A 20,216-nucleotide genomic window follows, 5' to 3' on the forward strand; every position below is an offset into this window, starting at 1 on the left:
TAACAAGCATACTCCACAATGACCAGTGGATTTAACATTATATTCCTACTTTTTCAGAATACAAACAAGTTAGCAAAAAGAGAACATCAGCTATCAAATTACCATAACTGAGCAGCTGGGCATGATGGCAAATGCCTGTAGTCCCAAGAGGCTGAGACAGAAGGATGACCTTAGCCCAGGAGTTTCAGACCAGCCCTTGGCAACACAAGGAAAATCCATCTCAATAACAACAAAATTTACATTCCTCAATGATTTTTAATGACATTACCTCTTTCACTGAATTTGGTGATGGACTAAAATTCTTGGCAGTTGATTTAAAAGCATTAAAGTTGCCAACACCATATGAAGATTCATGAGGGAAAGAAGTCCCAACCTTATTTTCTTTAGTTTGGCTTTTCCACTGTGTAGGCTAAAGAAAAACACACAAACATTAATGGTTATCAAAAACAGGAAACAGGTAAATGTATGAAGACACGAACTGGGTGTCAACCTACTTGGATATGAAAATTGTGCTATATATGTGTAATAAGAATTGTAATGCAAAAAAAAAAAAAAAAAAAAACCAAAGTACATGTATAAAGACATGAATTGGTGTGAACATACTTTATATACAAAAATATGAAAAATTGTGCTCTATATGTGTAAAAAGAATTGTAATGTATTCCGCTGTGGTGTATTTAAAAAAATAAAATCAATTTTAAAAATTGTTAGAAAAAACACAGGTAACAGACTATAGAGGAAATAAACACAATAAAGATAACTACATTTGGCTTAAAAAAATTTTTTTTAATATTACTCCATCATCCCTACATGGTTTTCTATTCCTTTTCCTATAAATAAATTCAAAATTTGATATTGAGATATAAACATCTATTATCCAAAGTACATGTATGAAGACTCAAATTGGGTGTCAAGATACTTATTTATATATAAATAGAGATATGAAAAATTGTGGTATATATGTGTAATAAGAATTGTAATGCAAAAGAAAAAACAAAGTATATGTATAAAAGCCTGAATTGGCATGAACATGCTCTATATACAAAGATATGAAAAACTCTATTCTATATGTGTAATAAGAATTGTAATGCATTCCGCTGTTGTGTATTTAAAAAAAAAATCAAATCAAAGAGAGAGAGAAACATCTAATTAATTCAATATTTTTTCAAAGTTTTATAAATCCAAAGGCAGGGGATTTTTCAACTCATGACGATTTCAAAAACGTAAAACTGAAAAACCAAGTAAACATATACACATAAACTTACATATATACAATATATACATTTTAAGCAAATATATCACAAGTACCACAAGGACAACAAAACTCATATAAACTTCCTTTACTACTATAAAATCAACAACAAAAACACATAGGAATACACAGAGAGAGAATTAAAATTTATAGTACGCAATGGCCAATTCTTTCCACCTAGAAGTCTGCTAGCACCCCATGAACAACCCACATCGTAATATCATGCTTCTAAAATTTCCCCCCAAAATTAAACAACTCAAAAAAAAAAAAAAAAAACACTCAAAATTTGCATGTATAGCAATTTAGAACTTACTTTTGTAGGTGGAGCAGCAGGTTTAGGGACTAAGCCTTTATAAACACTCGGACCAGTTCCATTCTTAACTGGCTGTGACTGAAGATTTCCTACTACAGGGAATCCAGATAGCTGTAAGTCTTTTGTATTACCTTTCTTAATGACCAGCATCCTTGGAGCTCTAGATTTAGGATTCGGAGGATATTCTGTATAAATAAAGCACAAATAAGAGTTACACACAGTCTCAACTTTTAGATTAAAATAAATCCACCTAAGAATATTATATTTCAAAGCTTGATTACATTTTAAAAACAATACTAACAGCGGATGCTTCATGGGCAAAAGTTATTAAGCTAAATAAGTACAACTATATATCAGTTAGAACATAACAAGCTAGAACATAATCTCACAGAATATAGCAAGAACTGAGCAATGTCAATACAGATGAATTTAGTTACACATAAATGAAAAGCCAAGATGAAATTCTAACATTTTATTAACTTATTAAAAATGCAAATTTCATCCTAATGACTCTTAACATGTAGAATATAAAATACATTTGTATTTTCCCCTCATCCATTTTATTTATTTATTTATTTTTTTCATTTTTTTTTTTAAATATTTATTTTTTAGTTTTCGGCGGACACAACATCTTTGTTTGTATGTGGTGCTGAGGATCGAACCCGGGCCGCACGCATGCCAAGTGAGCGGCGCTACCGCTTGAGCCACATCCCCAGCCCCCTCATCCATTTTAAAAAGAACGAAAGTTTCAATTCCTTTTTCATTCATTTCACTTATAAAATTATCAATAAGCAAGGAACAACACTCCCTCTATTTTTGGGGGGGGTTTCTTTTTTTTTTTTCTTTCCTAGGTACCAGGGATTGAATTCATGAGAACTTGCTCACTGAGCCATATCCCCAGTCCTATTTTGTATTTTATTTAGAGACAGGGTCTCACTGAGTTGCTTAGCATCTCGCTTTTGCTGAGGCTGACTCTGAACTCGCAATCCTCCTGTCTCAGCCTCCCAAGTCGCTGGGATTACAGGCGTAAGCCATCGCGCCCCAGCCAACACTCCCTCTCCTTCTAAACACTGAATTAAATTATTTAAAATAAGTAATAAAAAGAATCCTATTTTCCATAATAGTAATACATTCAAATACTACTAACCATCCAAATACATTCAAGATATCATATAAGTTCAAGAGAAACCAACAACTTTGTTTTCTGAAGATACTAAAAGAAATAACTGCTAACTGGAGGCTCTTTTCAAGACTTCCACTTGTTTAAAAGTATGAAACACTATTCCTAGAGTTCAATCAATTTGTATGTGTAGCCAAACATGTGTTACATATCTACATGTTCACATTTATTGTATGTGAAGTATGTCTTTCTTTCCTCAAAAAATTCTGAAAGCACCAGTTTCATATTTGAAAAATTCAGAAGAATCAACTTAAGAAATCTCAGAAAATCTAAATCTAAAAAATAGCTCCACATACTAAAGATATCCTATGAACCAGTGAGCTAGGTAGACATCTGTGGTACTCCCCTGCCCTAAAACTACACCAAACTTCCTACTGGATCACCTCACCGTAACTATATAAGAACACCTGGAGGAAATCTCAGGTTCATGTGAAGTTTCAAGCTCTCTAAAAAATAAAGATGGTGTGGTACTTTGCCTATTGCCATTCTGAAGAGAATAAAGGCTTAGAACAAACTGAGAAAAGATTCATTTTTCCAAAAATTAGCACCTGCTGATCTGCTAGGACAATCAGTCCGAATTCTTGGCTACCTAAAAATGCCCGATTAAAGAGCTTTTTTAAAAAAAAAGTTCAAGCACACAATGACTCAGAAAAGTATAACTATCAATGTACATAGCTTTTCTGAAGATATTATACAATGAAGTAAATGAAAAAATAACAAAGGCATCATAACAGAACAATGAACACTAAAACATACTAAATAATACAAATTTTCCAATGATCACTTATAGTAAATAGATGATGACCGCATGAATAGAGTATTTTTAAAAGGTTCTTGGCTGGGCACAGTGGCACACAACTACTATTTGGAAAATCAAGGCAAGAGGATCACAAGTTTGAGGCCCACCTGAACAACTTAGCAAGACCCTGCCTCAAAATTTAAAACAATAAATGAAAGGAAGTGGAGGGGTGTTGGGGGTGGGGTCAGTGGTAAATCAAACCTGGGTTCAGGCCCAAGTACACCAAATACCACCAAATTAATTTCAAGAAACTTTTTAATTAACAATATGTAAAAAAAACTTAGCTTATAACTTAAAATCTAGATAAAACCCAAGAATCTGAATAATTGTTTAGAAAATAAGAAAAAGTAATATGTTTGCAAGGCCTCATCTCAGAGGAATCCAGATGTTGAAACACGGGGCTGTTCTTTTTGTATGCCAAAATTATCTAAGTTTAAACATGACTGATGAAGATTTCTAGTTCAATGTGGCAAAGTACACAAATATATCTTTCTTCCCTTATAATGGGGAAGGAAGTCAAAACAGTATAAATAGGACTGGGATCATCATCAAGGGAATGATCTCAGCACACATTTCCAAAGGGACATATAAAGGGAAAACTTCAGCTTTAGAATCTGCACCAAAAAATTTAACAGATCAGAAGCAATCCATTCTCCCCTGCAGAATCTCAAAAGATTGAGATTTGGACATGCCAAATATGATAGGGGGCAGAAAAGAAACTTTCCAGATAAATAAAATCAAATAATGCACCAAGAGAAGATCCTATTCCAAGGAATGTGTTTTACACAGAAAGAAAAGGATCCCATGTGGAAGGTTAAAGATACAAGAAACAAAAAATATCATATATATGCAATCAATGATTAAAACCAGGGAGACAGAAGAAATGGAAGGTAAATAAGCAAGCAAATATAATCTTCAAGCCTCAAATCATTTCTGACTAGCAATTTCACCTTTCCTAAAATTGGATTCCTTGGAGCAAGAAATATTCTTACTGTTTCTTCATTGAGGTCCTCAGTGCAAGAATGATGGAATACCCTATAAAGAAGAAAGGTGAAGCCTAAGAAATTACTCACAGAAGAGTAGGTGGCAAAGTAAGAGATGAAGAGAGGTACCTGAAGGAAGACAGTGATTGAGATAAGAGAAGCAGAGACAAAACTATTGGGCTTATTAAGCATTCATATAAAAACATCATGGCTCAGGTTAATATGCTTTTTGGAAATGATTTATCCAAATTTCAATACTAGCTCCAACCTTACTAAATGTACAACTTTGCATGTTACTTTATCTTTCAACTATAAATCGGAACAGTTTTTTACAAGAGTTAGAGTTAATGCAAAATGTTTAACATTTAAATAATGACAAAGAAGCTGTATACTTTCTTCAATATAGTTACAATTCAAAGTGTCTTTTCCCACGAATTTTAGGTTAACACTAGAGAGTAAAGAAGAATGAGAAAAAGAGAGACTTGATAAAAATCAATCCATGTTGTAAATTAATTATTCTGAATAACCTAACACCTCATTTAAGATGAAGAAAGTGTTTTGCTTTTAATGTATTTTTCTTTTTTAGTTGTAGTTGAACACAATACCTTTATTTTATTTATTTATTGTTATGTGGTGCTGAGGATCAAACCCAGGGTTATCACACATGCTAGGCAAGCGCTGTACTGCTGAGCCACAAAGCCAGCCCTAAGAAGAAATTGTTCTTAACGGTAGTAACTGCCTAAAGGGATGAAAGAAATTTTCAATTTGCATCACTTATATCTATTGTATGTTTTATTATTTTCTATCTATTCACAGGTTATCTCCATAAACTGCCTTCGAACAAACTTTTGAGGTGTTGAGGCTTTTTTATTTATATTAATACTGAGTACTAAACCTAAGGACTCTCTACCACTGAGCTACATACCGAGCCCTTTGTTTAAATTTTATTTTGAGAGGAGATCTAGTAAGTGCTCAAGGCCAGCCTTGAACTTGGTTTCTCCTGCCTCATCTCCCAAGCAGTTAAAATTACAGATGTGTGCCATTCAAACCCAGCAGGATTTAAGCTTTTAGATTCAAATATTATCCAATGTCTGTTTTCTCAATTGGCAAACATAATGAACTCAGAGTGCTTAGTCCTTTATTACTGAAAAAATATTAACACCTATAAAAGAATTAGAAAATAAATGACCTTAGTGATTTCTTTCCATAAACTGCATGTTTATTATCTCAATCTCTTGTAAGCAGATATTCAGATAATTTTTTAAGTTAAAAAAAATTGAAAATAAACGTGTCTTGGATTTTCAATCATTTTCCTCTAGCCTCAAAAATAACTGTACTCTGACAATAAATGACTTTTAAGTACCATTTTAAGTACCATTGTATGCTCTCCCCATACCTATGAATAGAAGCATTAGTTTTATTCCTTAAATAGGACATCAATAGTAGAAGAAAAGCAATCACATTATTGAGAAAACAAATTAGAATACTGCTACATATAATAAAACATATTATTATCTGGTCACAGATAATTCAAAGCTGACTTCTCAAACTTCTTTCTTTATACTATCTGCACAGCTACCTACTATATACACTAAGTTTCTGATTCAATCAGTACATTAAGAACTTCCTTCTTTGGCTAATAATCCGGAAATTTCATTTTTGCCTCTTAATAATCCCAAATAGACTCTCCCTCCAATTGCTGGACTTGAGCAAAATAATTAGCTGACATTTACTAAGCACCTGTGGCCTGAAAAGTTTTTTAAGTAGACAATTTAACACTGCTTTTTCTCATTATTGTAATTATTGTAACATCTCACAGAAATTAAATTATATGTCCAAATCCAAATAACCAATAAGTAAAAGATCTAATGTTAGGGCTTTCCCTACCTGATTCCAAACCCCTGTCCTTAGCCACTACATTACTGGTGAAAATGCAAACTAAGATATTACCATGCCAGATATTTAACAATGTTTACCATTCTCAACCAAAATTACTATACTGAATGGTCTGGATAAGAGGCTTCTAAGCGTGCACTACCAAGTGAAGTCAGGGTCACTACACGTTGAAGACAGTTACTCTCTAAACACAAAAGGCAAATTTAATCTGTAAACAAATGCAGATAAGCAGTGAAGGGTAATAATATTTGGATTAATTTTTCAAACCAATTTGAAGAAAACTTGGTCATAATACAATCTTCACCTATCAGATTCAGGGGATCTATACCAAGCAATTGAACTCCTTTTTTTTTTTTTTTTTGTTTTTGAACTCCTAATGTGAATAAAAATTTTAGTATAGAAAAATTATCTACTTAACAATTTTTATTAGCAGATGGAGGGGGGGCAGTACTGGGGCTTGAACCCACAGGCACTATATCACAGAGCTGCATTCCCAGTCATTTTCATTTTGTTTTATTTTGAGAAAGGTTTTCACTCTGGCCTCAAACTTGCAATCCGTCTACTACAGCATCCAAAGTAGCTGGGACTATAAACACATGCTATAATAGCTGGTCATAAGATTATTTTAAAAGGTATCTTAAAATCTTGATGCTTTGTCAATTTTGCTAGGATTTTTTTTTTAATTAATGAATCTGTTTTGGTTCATAGTATTATGAAAGTTTTAATCAAAGGAATTTCACTAATTGTTGTCAATAGCAACCAATACAGTAATTTTTTCTTTAAATGAGGTTCAACAGTATTCATAAATAACAGCTTTAAAGAAATATACCATGAAAATGTAAACATGATAAACAAATGACATTTATAACTCTGATCAAATGAAATGTATGTGAATTAAGTTGTCTACTTGCACCTTTTTTTTTCCCTTCTCAACCTTTGAACATGTGTTATATTACCCTTTTTCTTCTTCCAATGTTATAATTTTAACTGTTTTCATATGAGAAAGACATTAAGGAAAATGGGATAATTTCAATATATAAACAAAATGACCCATCAGCACAATACCAAAGATTATTACCTTTCTTTAGCTCTATTTATCATACTTCCTAAAAACAATCTCACTGTTTTTCATCACTATCCACCTTTTTTAATACAACTACCTCACTCTACATGAATGATTCTGGCTAGTTATTATTGGAATTTAGATTAAAAACAACCGATCCAGATAATATGTTTTGATTTTGAAAGCTAAGCAAAAATAAATAATAACAAGGAACCTTTATACTTGTAAGTAGTATATCAAATAAAAGCAACATTCAGGAAAATTCATCAAATTGTCAAGGAACACATATATGAACAGAAGCAAACTATTTTTATTACTAAGTTAATTACTAGTGACTGAAATTTTTCATTATTATCTTAAGCAATAAATATTAAGAAAGCTCTGCCAAAGATATGTTGCTGAATACTGGGTCACTCTGACATAAAAATAGGGAATAGGGCTTATGAAAATTTACAAGTCAAGAGCTACTAATTGAATCTCAAATTGCATACATATAACTAAACACTCATCACTCTTTCTCTTTCTCACTCCCCAAATAATTTAACACAATTATTTTTAAATTCTCAGGAATACACTAAAGAATGTTGAGTTCCTGTTTTAAACTTTTTTTTTTAATAGCTTAGTATTTCAAAACTATTTAAAGGCATAATCATAAGGCTATGTGAATATTCTGGTCTAGATATACACATAATCATAGTCTGTATCATGACATCCTCAAAATACAGCCCTCAAGCAGGTTGTTTTAATCTTAAATTATTAAAAACATGGAGATAGATTATTAATAATCATTATTCTTATGTACCAAACAGCTGTGGTCCTGGTTAAGACAAAACACTATGGAAGTCACAAGTATAAGCTGCATGAAGGCATTTCCAATAATCAACTGAGTTCTAAATACAACTAAAATTAATGTGAACTTTATTTTAATGACTTACTTTCCCTCAAGGTGTTTTATTTTAAATTGTGACACTATGTTCAGGATCTACCAATTTTTGCTATATAAAGTCACAGTTTCAAGAATAAATCATTTTTTCTTTTTATACAGATTACATTTTCATTAGTAAATTTTTACTTACCTGGAAGAAGGTAGCACTAGAAAAGTTCTATTGAAGTCTTTCCTAAAATTCTCTCGTCTTCCTCAGGAACATAGCTATTCTAAATGTTGCAATGAGGAAAACAATACTTGGGAACCCAGGGGGAAAGTGAGAGAGGAATAGTGAAGTGCCATACAATGAAAGTTTCATTGTATTCTTATGGGAAGTACTGGGAATTTAACAATTAACCATGCCATAATTAACCGGTTTTCTTTTTTTCTTTTTATAAATGCAGACACATTTCTTAGTTTACCTAAACACAGAGTACACCTTCCATTTAAACATCTCTTCAACTAACACTCAAAAATTCTTAGATCAACACTGAAACAGTAGAACCAAAAAATCTTTATATTAATACATTTTAGTCTCATTATTTTCAAAAGATGTCTTTGCCTTTAAATCATTTCTAAAATTAAATCAACCAAGGATCAGTACCAATAGTATCGACAGGTAGTTTTATATGACAAATGTTCACTGAAATTCTTGACTTTTTAAATTTACTTTCAGTCTAATAAAATCCAAATTATTCCTAATTTCTTAGAAATTCTATTTAACACCTTCCAGGTGGTTCTATATTCTTATGCAATCATCTGTTCCCAGAAAAACTGAATAATAAGGAAACATACCTAAGAGAGGAGCTTGGGAGATTTTTTTGGTTGGGTATGTGTGTGTCTGGGCGTGTAGGCCTGGGGAGAGTGGTAGAAATACTAATTTGCAATACAGAAAAAACAATGCCATTCACATGGTTCTAACAAAAGTGTCTGACCACCCCCACCCCTCACCCTCAAAAAGCCCATAAGTAAAGAGGGAGATAAAAGAAAACAAAATAATTCCCAAGAGTTTCACCCCATAAATACAATTAAGAACAGCACAGGAAGTGGCAAAGTTTAAAATAATGCCTTTATTATTAGGAGGAGTATGCTATCATAAGCCACAATCCTTTTGTTTTATTAAGTTATTAATATTCAATGGAAAAAATACAAAGAACATGTGCACAAGTTTCAAAGTGGATACACCACTTTGGATTTGTTTCAAATGACTAAATTTACTTTTCAGATGTCAAATCTGATTTTTTAAAAAATTTATTATAAAATATTCCATTATTTTAAACTTCACTTGAATTTTTTAAAAGCTGTCTAATTTGTACTATGAGTGCAGTATACTCTTCTGTAAGATGCTATCAAATTAAAAACTCAGCAGTTTTAAAGAAAGGGGAAATATTAGCAGAAACTCTCATTAATCTTTGAAAATTCAAAAAGGCAAATAATTTCAAAGAGTCTATTTCCATAGACCAATTTATAGAATTATTTAACACTATGTCTAATCCATTTTCATAGGTAAAGATTAATTTCATGACAAACTATAATCAATCACAAGTACTTATCTTCCCAGTTAACTAGGTTTTCAACTATGATAAACTAAAAATTTAAACTTTTTTGTTGTTGTTGTTTATAATTATTACACTGTGCTCAAAATTACATCAATTCAACAATTATTTCCAAAACCTCAATCAAACTGAGTATACTTACTGGTGCTAATGTGCAAATCAACTATTTCAAATCAAACTTTCCTTCTACCTCAAATTTCCTCTTTAAAAGTGTTACCTTTTTGTAGCTTAGCATATCAAAACAGGTATTTAAAAGAAAGTATTATTCTAACTTTTTTACTTAAAAAAAAGAAAGAAAAGAAAGGGAAACCTAAAAGTATCAACATTTTGTACCCCTCAAAGATAGATCAAAAGGCACTTACCCCATACACCTGCAGCTAATGATTTATTCTGATTTGGTTCTCTCTCATATTCAGGATTTAAAGATGGCTGGAAGAAAATTGAAATTAAAAAAAAAAAAATCTTTTAAAGTAATCAAACATTTCCCATTTATAAACAGATTTCCTCATAAAAAAACAATTTTATATTAACTCTTTAACTATTAATAATGACCAATTACTGGTAAACCCTACTTTGCAATTGATGTTAACAATTAAAATCCTTGTCTATATTCACTGTTACTTAAAGGGGAAAAGTAACAGTGTCTATGGAACTAGACTCTTATAGTCTTAATTATACTATAAGCATTATCCTTATCCATGGCTATGAGAGGAAGAAAACTGGGGAGAGAGAAGATATTGGGAGTGTGGCTTGGTGGTAGCGGAGTGTTTGCCTAGCATGGATGAAGGCCCCAAGTTTGAAGCCCAAACACCACTAAATCACTCACATACCACCACCGCCTGTAGTCCAGGAATTCAACACAGCAGCAAACAATACAAGTAGTCATTGCAATCTCAGATTTAATCACTACTCAACATAAAACTGAGGTCACATAAGAGAAAAATTAGACTACTTCCCAATTCTACTGGCATTTTATCACTGGATTGCTTTAGTGAATACAGTCATTCTCAAAAGATGCAGATTTTTATTTCAACAAGTGGTGCTCTAGATCATTAACAAGAAAAGAGATGAGCACTGTATGGGCACTCCAAAGCTAATCTATTTGTTTATTCATTTCATACAGTTAGACTGAACCCATGGGCACTTTACCCTGAGTTCCATCCCAGCTCTTTTTCTATTGTGAGGCAGGATTTCCCTAAATTGCTTAGAGCCTCGTTACATTGCTGAGGCTAGGCCTTGAACTTGCAAATCTCTTGCCTCAGATTTCGGAGCCACTAGAATTATAGGTGTGCAGAACTATGTCCAGCTCTGATGCTCATCTGGTTAGATAACTATAATCTTAAAACTTCCAGTATTGTATTCTTCATATTACCTAGCAACACAGCCTCTCTCGATAAAAGAAAACACTCAATACATATCAAATAAAATTAACCTAAATATAAACATTTTAATCACCCAAAGTAAAACGATTATTAGCACTGAACTGACATTACTGTAAAGCCTCAATAGTATATGTGCATATCAGTATGATTCATTCCTTCATAGATATAAACTAAATACAGTTAATACTTTATTGGTGGATGGATGTGTGTATGTCTTAATTATACTATTAAATATATAATTAGAAATTAGACTGCCTACATTACAAGTCTAGGATTATAATAACTGATAACCACCACCTTGGGAGAGGAGGTGGGGGATAATAACAACAACTATTCTATTAAATGTTTGTTATATGCTGTTCACTATTTTTGATTCATCTGACCATTCATTTAACCCTCACAACACTAACAGAAAGCATTACTTCTCAGTTTGGCTATAAAAATTCAACTTTATGGTGATTATCAAGTGGAAAAAATATACTCAAATGGAAAGACAAATAGATTCTATATTAAAAGTAATCTTTTATTCTTCTTTTCTCTTATCACTCCTCTGCCCTAGATCCAACCTACCTTGGATCTTTCCTTGCTTAAAGTCTAAACTACTTCCCATTTTTTAGTTGTTGATGGACTTTATTTATTTATTTATTTATTTATTTATACATACGCAGTGCTGAGAATCAAACCCAGAGCCTCACACACGCTAAGCAAGCGCCCTACCACTGAGGCACAACCTCAGCCCAGGACAGCCCCATTTTTTAAACACTTTTTTTAACAAGTCTTCCTTCTACCACTAAAATACACTCAAGATCTAACAACTGGAATAGTTTTTGTACAAACCTAAAATCCTTTGCACTACCTTATTTCTTTATTCCTTCCAGTCTTTATTTATTAATCATTGGGAGGAGGGGTGATGCTGGAATTTAAACCCAGAGCTAAGCACACTTCTATCAATGAGCTACCACTCTCAACCTTCTCCCACTTAACAAAGCTTATTCTTTTCCCTATCAAGTTCCAGATTAAATGCCAATTTCCTGGAAAAGACTCTCTCAAATTCCCAAAGAGCCCACCTACTTATTTCCTGTCAAAATTCTCTCCAAAATATAAATTACTTTTTCTTTTTATGTTCTAAATGCTACCACTAGAATAGAAACTCAGAGCAGGAACTGCTTGTCTTATTCACATATATATTCTATGTACCAAGAACAGCAACTGTCTCACACAGTCACTCAAAATATATAATGAATAAGAATTAACAGCAAATATATAAAAAAGGTAAAAGTGCAAAATGTCTCTACCTACAGTGGATAAGATTTAAGTTATCATCAGGAATGAATCATAAGAATAACAAGCAGAAGTGCTCACTACATCATTTTTACTGTGACTTGAGCAGCACACCGTTTAGATGAGCCACACTGTTAGATTTTAAGAATAGGAAAAAAATATGAAAACCCGGCTTTTTGTTAACTTACTTATTATTAGTAGAGTCAACATTCTTAACTGCACCTGGCCTAGAAAAACAATTTGTCTTCCATCCCTTCTTAAAAAAAAAAGGGAGGGGGGTGGGGGGGTTGGGGATGTGGCTCAGTGGTAGAGCACTTGCCCAGCATGTGTGAGGCACTGGGTTCAAACCTCAGCACCACATAAATAAATAAAATAAAGGTATTTTGTCCATCTACAACTGAACAATGTATTTTAAAAAAAAAAAACCAACTAACTTTGAATTGGGAAGGAAATAGGTGCAAAACATGAAAGCACTATCCTTGGATTAGTTTAAGAGTCGTATTTAAATAATCAAGTGTTATTTAAAAGGCAAATTCTAGGCCTGGAGATGTAGCTCAATGGTAGATTGCTTGCCTAGTAACGGCAAGGTCCTAAGTCTGATCTCCAGCACTGCAAAAAATTTTTTTAGATATTTGTTAAAAATAAATAGATAAACCGGGTGTGATGGCTCTTGCCTGTAATCCAATGATTCAGGAGGATCAGGAAAGAGCATTGCAAATTTGAAACTAGCCTCAGCAATTTGGGGAGGCCCTGAACAACTTTGTGAGACCCTGTCTCAAAAAATAAAAAGAGCTCGGGGTGTGGCTCAGTGGTTAAGCAAGCGGCCCTGGGTTCAATGCTCAATACCAAAAACAAAAAAGATAAAAATAAAAAAATAAAGACAACAATCTAAATAAATGTATTGCAGAGCCAGTCATGGTAGTTCCATTTTTTTTTGGGNAAAATTAAACATAATTTTACATTATACTAGCAAAGAAGCCAGCTACTATTCTAAGGGAAACTGTTCAACTTTCTATAAGTAATAAAAGTTGACATGAATATACTAAATGTTTTCAAAACCACAGTGAAGGAGAGGGCAAGAATTGGTTGGGAACAGAGGGGAATATAGTGAGCAAAAAAAAATTTGCAAAATGTATGGCTTATAAAATAACTGCACAAATGCTTATCAAGTGCGATCCTTACAGAAAATGACTTGTACTAATAAAACCTAAGCATGTCTTGGTGCTACAAAGACACTTGCAGAAACATCCTTTGTATTAAAATAACAAGAAACTTACAAAATCCTCAGCCTCAAACTGTTTGCGTTCTCTTTTATCTTCTTTCCTTCCGGTTTCATTGTCAGGTATGTTGTTTTCATGTAGACCTTGGCTTTTTCCAGAATGGAAAATACTGCTACGAGAACGGGAATTTCCACCATGGTATCCTCCTCGATGATTTATGTTTTCAGTACCATTTCTGCCATGCGTACGCCATCCATTTTTTTCTTTCCTTCCAAAATTACCTTCATTTGATAACAGTAAATTAATATAAATTCAAAGATAGGTATGCATAAAGATTGATAGCAATCAAAGCATCCTTTAAAAACTATGGAAATTATCCATAAATCTTTTCTCAGCAAATTTTACCTCCATTAGAACGTCCAATACCAGAATCAAAGCCATCTGAAGAATTGTGTCTTCGACGATTCACATCATAACGATTTTCCGTCCATGAAAAATTTTCAGAATGCTTCTCAAAATTCAATGATGACTAAAACAAATTATAAACACGTAGATAAATATGCTTATAAGGCCTAAATATAATTTTAGAAATTAGTAACGCTCCAACTTATTTCCAAGAACTTCAAATGTTTAACTCAAAGTTTCCTACTATAACAGAGAAGAACTGTCAGCTGAAATTTTAATTTTAAGTTCCCGAGATTTATTTGTAGGCTCTTTATACAAAATAAAAATGTAAAAAGAAAAGAGAATTTTGAAATTTTGAAACAAAATATGAAAAGGATAAAATGTCCAATAATTAGTCCAAAAAATTAGCAACACAGATAACTCCATTAATTATAATGGTTGTTATTTAGTACCAATATTATCCCAATTATCTACAAATCAGATAAAATCACAATTACAATTCCCAAAAGTTTGACCTTCACAAATGAACCTGTAATCCCAGCAGCTCTCAAGATTAAAGCAGGAGGATCACAGGTTCAAAACCAACCTCAGCAACTTAGCAAGCCCTAAGCAACTTAGGAAGACCCTGTCTCAAAATTAAAAAATAAAACAAAATAAAAAGGGCTGGGGATCTGGCTGAGCAGTTAAATGCCCCTGGATTCAATCCTTGGTACAGGTAAGGGTGAAAAAAAAAGAATTCCCCAAAACAATTTTTTCTAAAAAAGTCTGAAACAGCACTGTTTAGCAAAGAACATAAAGAATACTTTCATATTCCTGGGGAAGGTCTTCTTAGGCGAGATCTAAAATGCAGAAACTATAATAAACATGACTCGAAAAACCTGATACAGTATACAACAAATAAAGCTTATGTACATATTGAGAAAAATTTTCTCAACACAAAATTTTGAAACAAAATATACATGACCTGTATAAGTCAAACAAATAAGGACAACCAAAAAGAAAAAAAAAATGAATACAAAAAGCAATTCTCAAAGAAATGAAGGGAGGTAAAATCAAATGAAAACCCTAGTTTCTTTAGCAATAAAGAAAACACAGATTGGAAACAAAGTGAAAAAAGAAAATGAAATTGGAACAAGGTAGTATTTTCCTGTCCATCAAACAGGCTTAAATGAAAAAGACAAAATCTAATGATATAATCTGCTGCTGGTGTAAGTATAAAGAGGTAAGGCTTGTCTAACGAAACCGGGAGGAATTACCCAGCTGGCCAAACACCTTAAGTGAAGTAGTCAAACCAGTATCTTTTGAAATTTTCATAAAGTTAGGAAGTAACTGATTGGCCAATTAAATTTACTTGAATGTCAATCAGGTAATGGCAAGGATGTTGGTGAAAAATAAAAAGAGCTTTCAAGTTGCCCTTCTCTTTCTTCTCCATTCTTTTCTTTTCCTATACCTACTTCTGAATTAACTCCATAAAAAAATCTGGATTGAGTACCTGAAGTTTTGAATTACAAAAGACTTCTCTGTTAGTATCTTATTTACAGACAATGCTTGAAAACCATGTCCTACTCTAAACTGGAAAATCCTAATTTAGAAATATTTACTGAATTATAAATGTACTACTTCTTTTTTCTTTCTTTCTGAGAGGTTCTCATGAAATTGCCCAGGCTAGCCTCGTACTAACAACGCTTTAAGTCTTCAGCAAATTAGTGTGGAAAATCTACATGGTCACAATTCTACCAAATGTACAGTCTTCCAATACCATCATCATCTAATTTCAACTTAGTAGGTCACCAATATGGAAGAATACACATATTTATGTGGAAATATTACAAAGCTAAAAAGTTAACAGTAAAATTCCAGGTCCTAGACATTACTCCACATAATTCAACCTTGCTGTTTCTCAGCCTTAGATACACTAGTAAACAACCAGTGAATTTCAGCTATTATAAAAGCTAAGGTGATGTAAATAATAATATCTGTTTTTGTGAGGAAGAATAATAATCATCAAAAGAGACCTCCAAATGCTAGAACCTTTCAGGCCCAACATGAGTAGTATACTCAAACTTTCGCCTATATTTCCATAATCAAGATTATCTTCATCATCCTCTTATCAAGCTCTAACCCAGGATCAACCATATAACTTATTTTCTTTATTCTGTTTTCTCATTTACTGACCAGCTGGAATGGCATAAATTCTTTTATTTTTGTTAAATCATCTAGCATAGTAGTTACATCTCTTAAAGCTGTGGCCAAATGTTACTCTTTTTAACCCTTTCACCACAAACTAGATTAAATAAAAGAAGTCCTAATAGTACCTCTCAACAGCTTATTACTTTACACATTCTCCCAATTCAGTTTCACATACTTTGATATCCATCACTGAAATCTGCTCTCAAGTATAAAATTTCAACTTCCCATCAGCTCCTTCTGCTCAGGTTGAAAACTCTGAAAGGATTGGGTACTCTTGTGTTCTCTCCCCATGCCAAATCATGATCTCTGAATACAGTAAGCTATTTTGCATTACCAAATGAGACAGATCCCTCCATCCATAGAAAACATACTCTGACCATTAAATGAGAGAAAAAACAGGGAGGGAGACTGACTTATTCTGTCCACCAATAACAAAATTTTAAATGATGCTGAAGATGAAATAGTTTTATTAATTTCCTACTAGGACTGCACTCAATCCACCAGAAAAATGATCGGATAATTCCACTTTGCTACTGTTTATTTGTATTAAGCTTAATGGGACTTAACTACTGAAAGCTGACATAAATTTAAAATTACACAGTAAAGACACCCATTGTTTAAGGTGGGTTGTCTGCACGGAGAGGAAGTTTCATTGGTTACATCAAATATTTTAAAACAAATTGTTACTCTCCAAATAATGGCTTTAGCAGTTATTTTATCCCAACAATACTGTCAACAGGAAGAAGCAAAGGTATACCTTACTTGTTTTCTAGGGAGGACAGCAGTAAAAAGCCATTACTATTTTCACATCTTCCACTGCTGTCACCTTATTTCTCCCATTACATTTCCAGGAGTCTCTCATTTGCACTCAATATGCCACAACTACAATTTGAAAAATGCATGAGTCCCTAACCAATCCAATCCATTTCTGCAGCCTTTCTTGTCTTTTATGCTAAATTGTGAACTCTTTTTTATTTATTTATTTAGTACCAGGGATTGAACCCATATCCTCACACATTCAAGGCAAACACTTTACCACTGAGTTACAGCCACAGACCGTTTTTGAGACGGGGTTGCCAAATTGCTTGGGACCTTGCTAAACTGCTGAGCCTGTCCTTCAATATGCAATCCTCCCATGGCCTCAACCTCCCTGGTGGCTGGTATTATAGGTATGTGCCACCATGTGTTCCTCTTTTAATGTTTAACCAATCTGTCCTTTCTGTGATGTTAAATGTTGACCAAGGATCTTTCCTTTTTTCTTTTAATAGTGTTTTAGTTGTAGAGGGACACAAAATATCTTTGTTTATCAATTTATTTTTTATGTGGTGCTGAGGATCAAACCAGTGCCTCACACATGCTAGGCAAGCACTCTGCCACTGAGCTACAGCCCCAGCCCCAGTCTTTCATTGTATAATCTTCTCGGATGCATTTGTCTACTTCCAACGTTGAAGTACATCCTGAATAATCCAAATCCTCTCTCTAGTCCAGATCTTTCTCCTGAACTCTGTTGATGTCTCCTGAACATCTCAAATTTAAGCATATTCAAAACTTCTGCATCAATTTCATATGTTTCTATGTCTTAGTAAATATTACCATCATCTGAGTCACCTAAGCCTATACGGGGGGAAAAACAATTTTATCAGTCATACAGGCAAAACATTTACAGATGAACAAAACCCAAGATAATTAGTAACTAGCCGACCTACCTTTTGGGCTACAAGAAAATGAAACCAAAATAAAATTCAAATACAAAGTAAGGAATAAGTATAACAGTAAAAGTGTTATGGGAGTAAGACCCTGTATGTGTAATCTCACATTCTCATTCCTCGCCTCCCTCCCTCCCTCCCTCCCTCTCTGCTCCCCCCCCCATCTTTCTCTCTCTGGAAAATGGTACAGCTACTTTACATATCAGTTTGGTAACTTTTAAAACACTTAAACCATTAAACATAAAGTCACTGTTTTTTGTTTGTTTGTTTAATGGGGCTAGGGATTGAACTCAGGACAAATCAGTAGAAATGCTAGACAAACACTCCACCAAATGAGCTACCTTCCCAGCCCTTTTACAGAGAATGGGGGCTAAATAACCCAGGCTGGCTATGAATTTGTAATCCTACTGTCTCTGGGTAGCCGGGATTACAGGAGTGGACTACCATGCTGGGCATATATATTTATACACTATTCTAACCAGCCATTCTACTTCCAGGTAACTACATAAACTCATACTAATATTCTAAAGAGCATTATTCATAATAGCAAGAAACTGCAATAAACTTCAATGTCAATCAATTTGTGAATGGGTAAAGAAACTATGGTATAACTATATCATTTTTAAAAAGTACTGATACATGATACACTATAATAAAGTTTTTTTTAAATCATGATGAGTGAACCCTTTTTTAAATTTTTTTTTTATTGTGACACAGAGTCTTGCTAAAGTTGCTTACTTAGGGCCTCAAGAAGTTTTATTTAATGCTGGCTTTGAAGTTGGGATCCTCCTGTATCAAGCCTCCCAAATTACTGGGATTATAGGTGTGGGCCACCACACCCAGCTCTATGATTCCATTCTGTAAAATTTTCAGAAAAGACACATCAGTAGAAAGAGCAGATTCACAGTTGCCTGGTTTGCCAGAAACAAGTAGGAAATGATTGCAAACAGGTATTGTAATAGACAGAAACTAAAATAAACCCTCTAGCTTTATTTTGACTTTAAAAAAGCCAAATCACTGATTTTGGAGGTCACAAAGCTGAGCAATCTGTCTCCCACTAACTTTGCTGTGGTTAACACCTCTGCTGTGTGAGTTACAATGAGTAAAGATTGCCTACATTACTTTTCAAGGACTTGGCCACTTTTGTTGAAAGCACTGACTCTTCACTTGAGCCTACAGATGTCCAATGGGTAATTAAAACAGCGTAAAAATTATTGGCACTTATGCCTTCTTATTCTATCAGTCTTCTTAACCTCTGAGCCAGATTTCTGCTCAACTCCACAGGCAGACATGTTAGTAATCATTTAAGGAATGTTTGTCCAAAACCTGAAGTGCAAACTGATGCACTGAAACTTCTCTAATTTCCTTTCTCCTCCTCCTCAGATTGATGACAAGATTAAGGTTAACTAAAATATTTTCCAATTATCACACAAATCCCAGGACCCCACACGTACATGCAGCTGCCAGGTTTCACAACACCTCCTTTCAGATTGCCAGAGTGATGCCTTAAAGTCTCCAATCATCAATCCATTCTTCACCTTAGTCCCCCTTCTTAAGTCCTCTTTATCAAAGGATAAAAAAGTGCTTGAGAGCTGGGGTTGTAGCTCAGTGGTAGAGAGCTTGCCTAGCATCTGACACAATGGGTTCGATCCTCAGCACCACATAAATATAAATAAACAAAATAAAGGTATTGTGTCCATCTACAACTAAAAAATATTAAAAAAGAAAAACTACTTGAAACTAATGCTGAATTAAGATGGTCTTTATTGTAAATAGCCTTCCATCTTTTGGATTGCTGACTTTCCAAAATCATTTTCCTTGCCCCAACAATTTGTCTCAGAGTCAAGGGACCTTTTGGAACAGCAATAAACAAACTTGGGTTTTGATAAAGTATAGAGGAACTGTGTATGGTGGTTACATGTTTTAAATTTTGGAAATTTTTAGATTTTGGCTGGATGCAGTGTTGCATGCCTGTAATCCCAGAAACTCAGGAGGTTGAAACAGGATCACAAGTTCAAGGCCAGTCTCAGCAACTCAGTGAGACCCTATTTCAAAATTAAAAAAG

General features: G+C 33.5%; 1 protein-coding gene and 1 long non-coding RNA gene across 5 annotated transcripts in view; one reads left to right on the forward strand and one right to left on the reverse strand.

The window, feature by feature from the left end:
* Gpbp1 (GC-rich promoter binding protein 1) overlaps positions 1-20,216 on the reverse strand; it is a 57,516-nt gene that overhangs the window by 14,770 nt on the left and 22,530 nt on the right. For 2 of the 4 annotated variants that reach the window (XM_015497285.2, XM_015497287.2), the window contains exons 3-8: positions 14,256-14,379; positions 13,908-14,131; positions 10,330-10,396; positions 9,207-9,266; positions 1,566-1,750; positions 269-409 (exon numbers count right to left, since the gene is read on the reverse strand). In XM_015497285.2, coding sequence (XP_015352771.1) covers positions 269-409; positions 1,566-1,750; positions 9,207-9,266; positions 10,330-10,396; positions 13,908-14,131; positions 14,256-14,379 — 801 coding nt within the window. The remainder of the gene's footprint in view (positions 1-268; positions 410-1,565; positions 1,751-9,206; positions 9,267-10,329; positions 10,397-13,907; positions 14,132-14,255; positions 14,380-20,216) is intronic. The other 2 variants (XM_015497288.2, XM_048800021.1) reach the window with 1 other exon arrangement.
* On the forward strand, positions 10,080-13,237 carry LOC125615754. The gene is made up of 3 exons (XR_007346344.1): positions 10,080-10,212; positions 12,740-12,745; positions 13,226-13,237. It is a non-coding gene; the product is annotated as an uncharacterized LOC125615754 (long non-coding RNA).

Source organism: Marmota marmota, unplaced genomic scaffold (assembly GCF_001458135.2).
Source record: "Marmota marmota marmota unplaced genomic scaffold, marMar, whole genome shotgun sequence".
Taxonomy (NCBI): domain Eukaryota; kingdom Metazoa; phylum Chordata; class Mammalia; order Rodentia; family Sciuridae; genus Marmota; species Marmota marmota.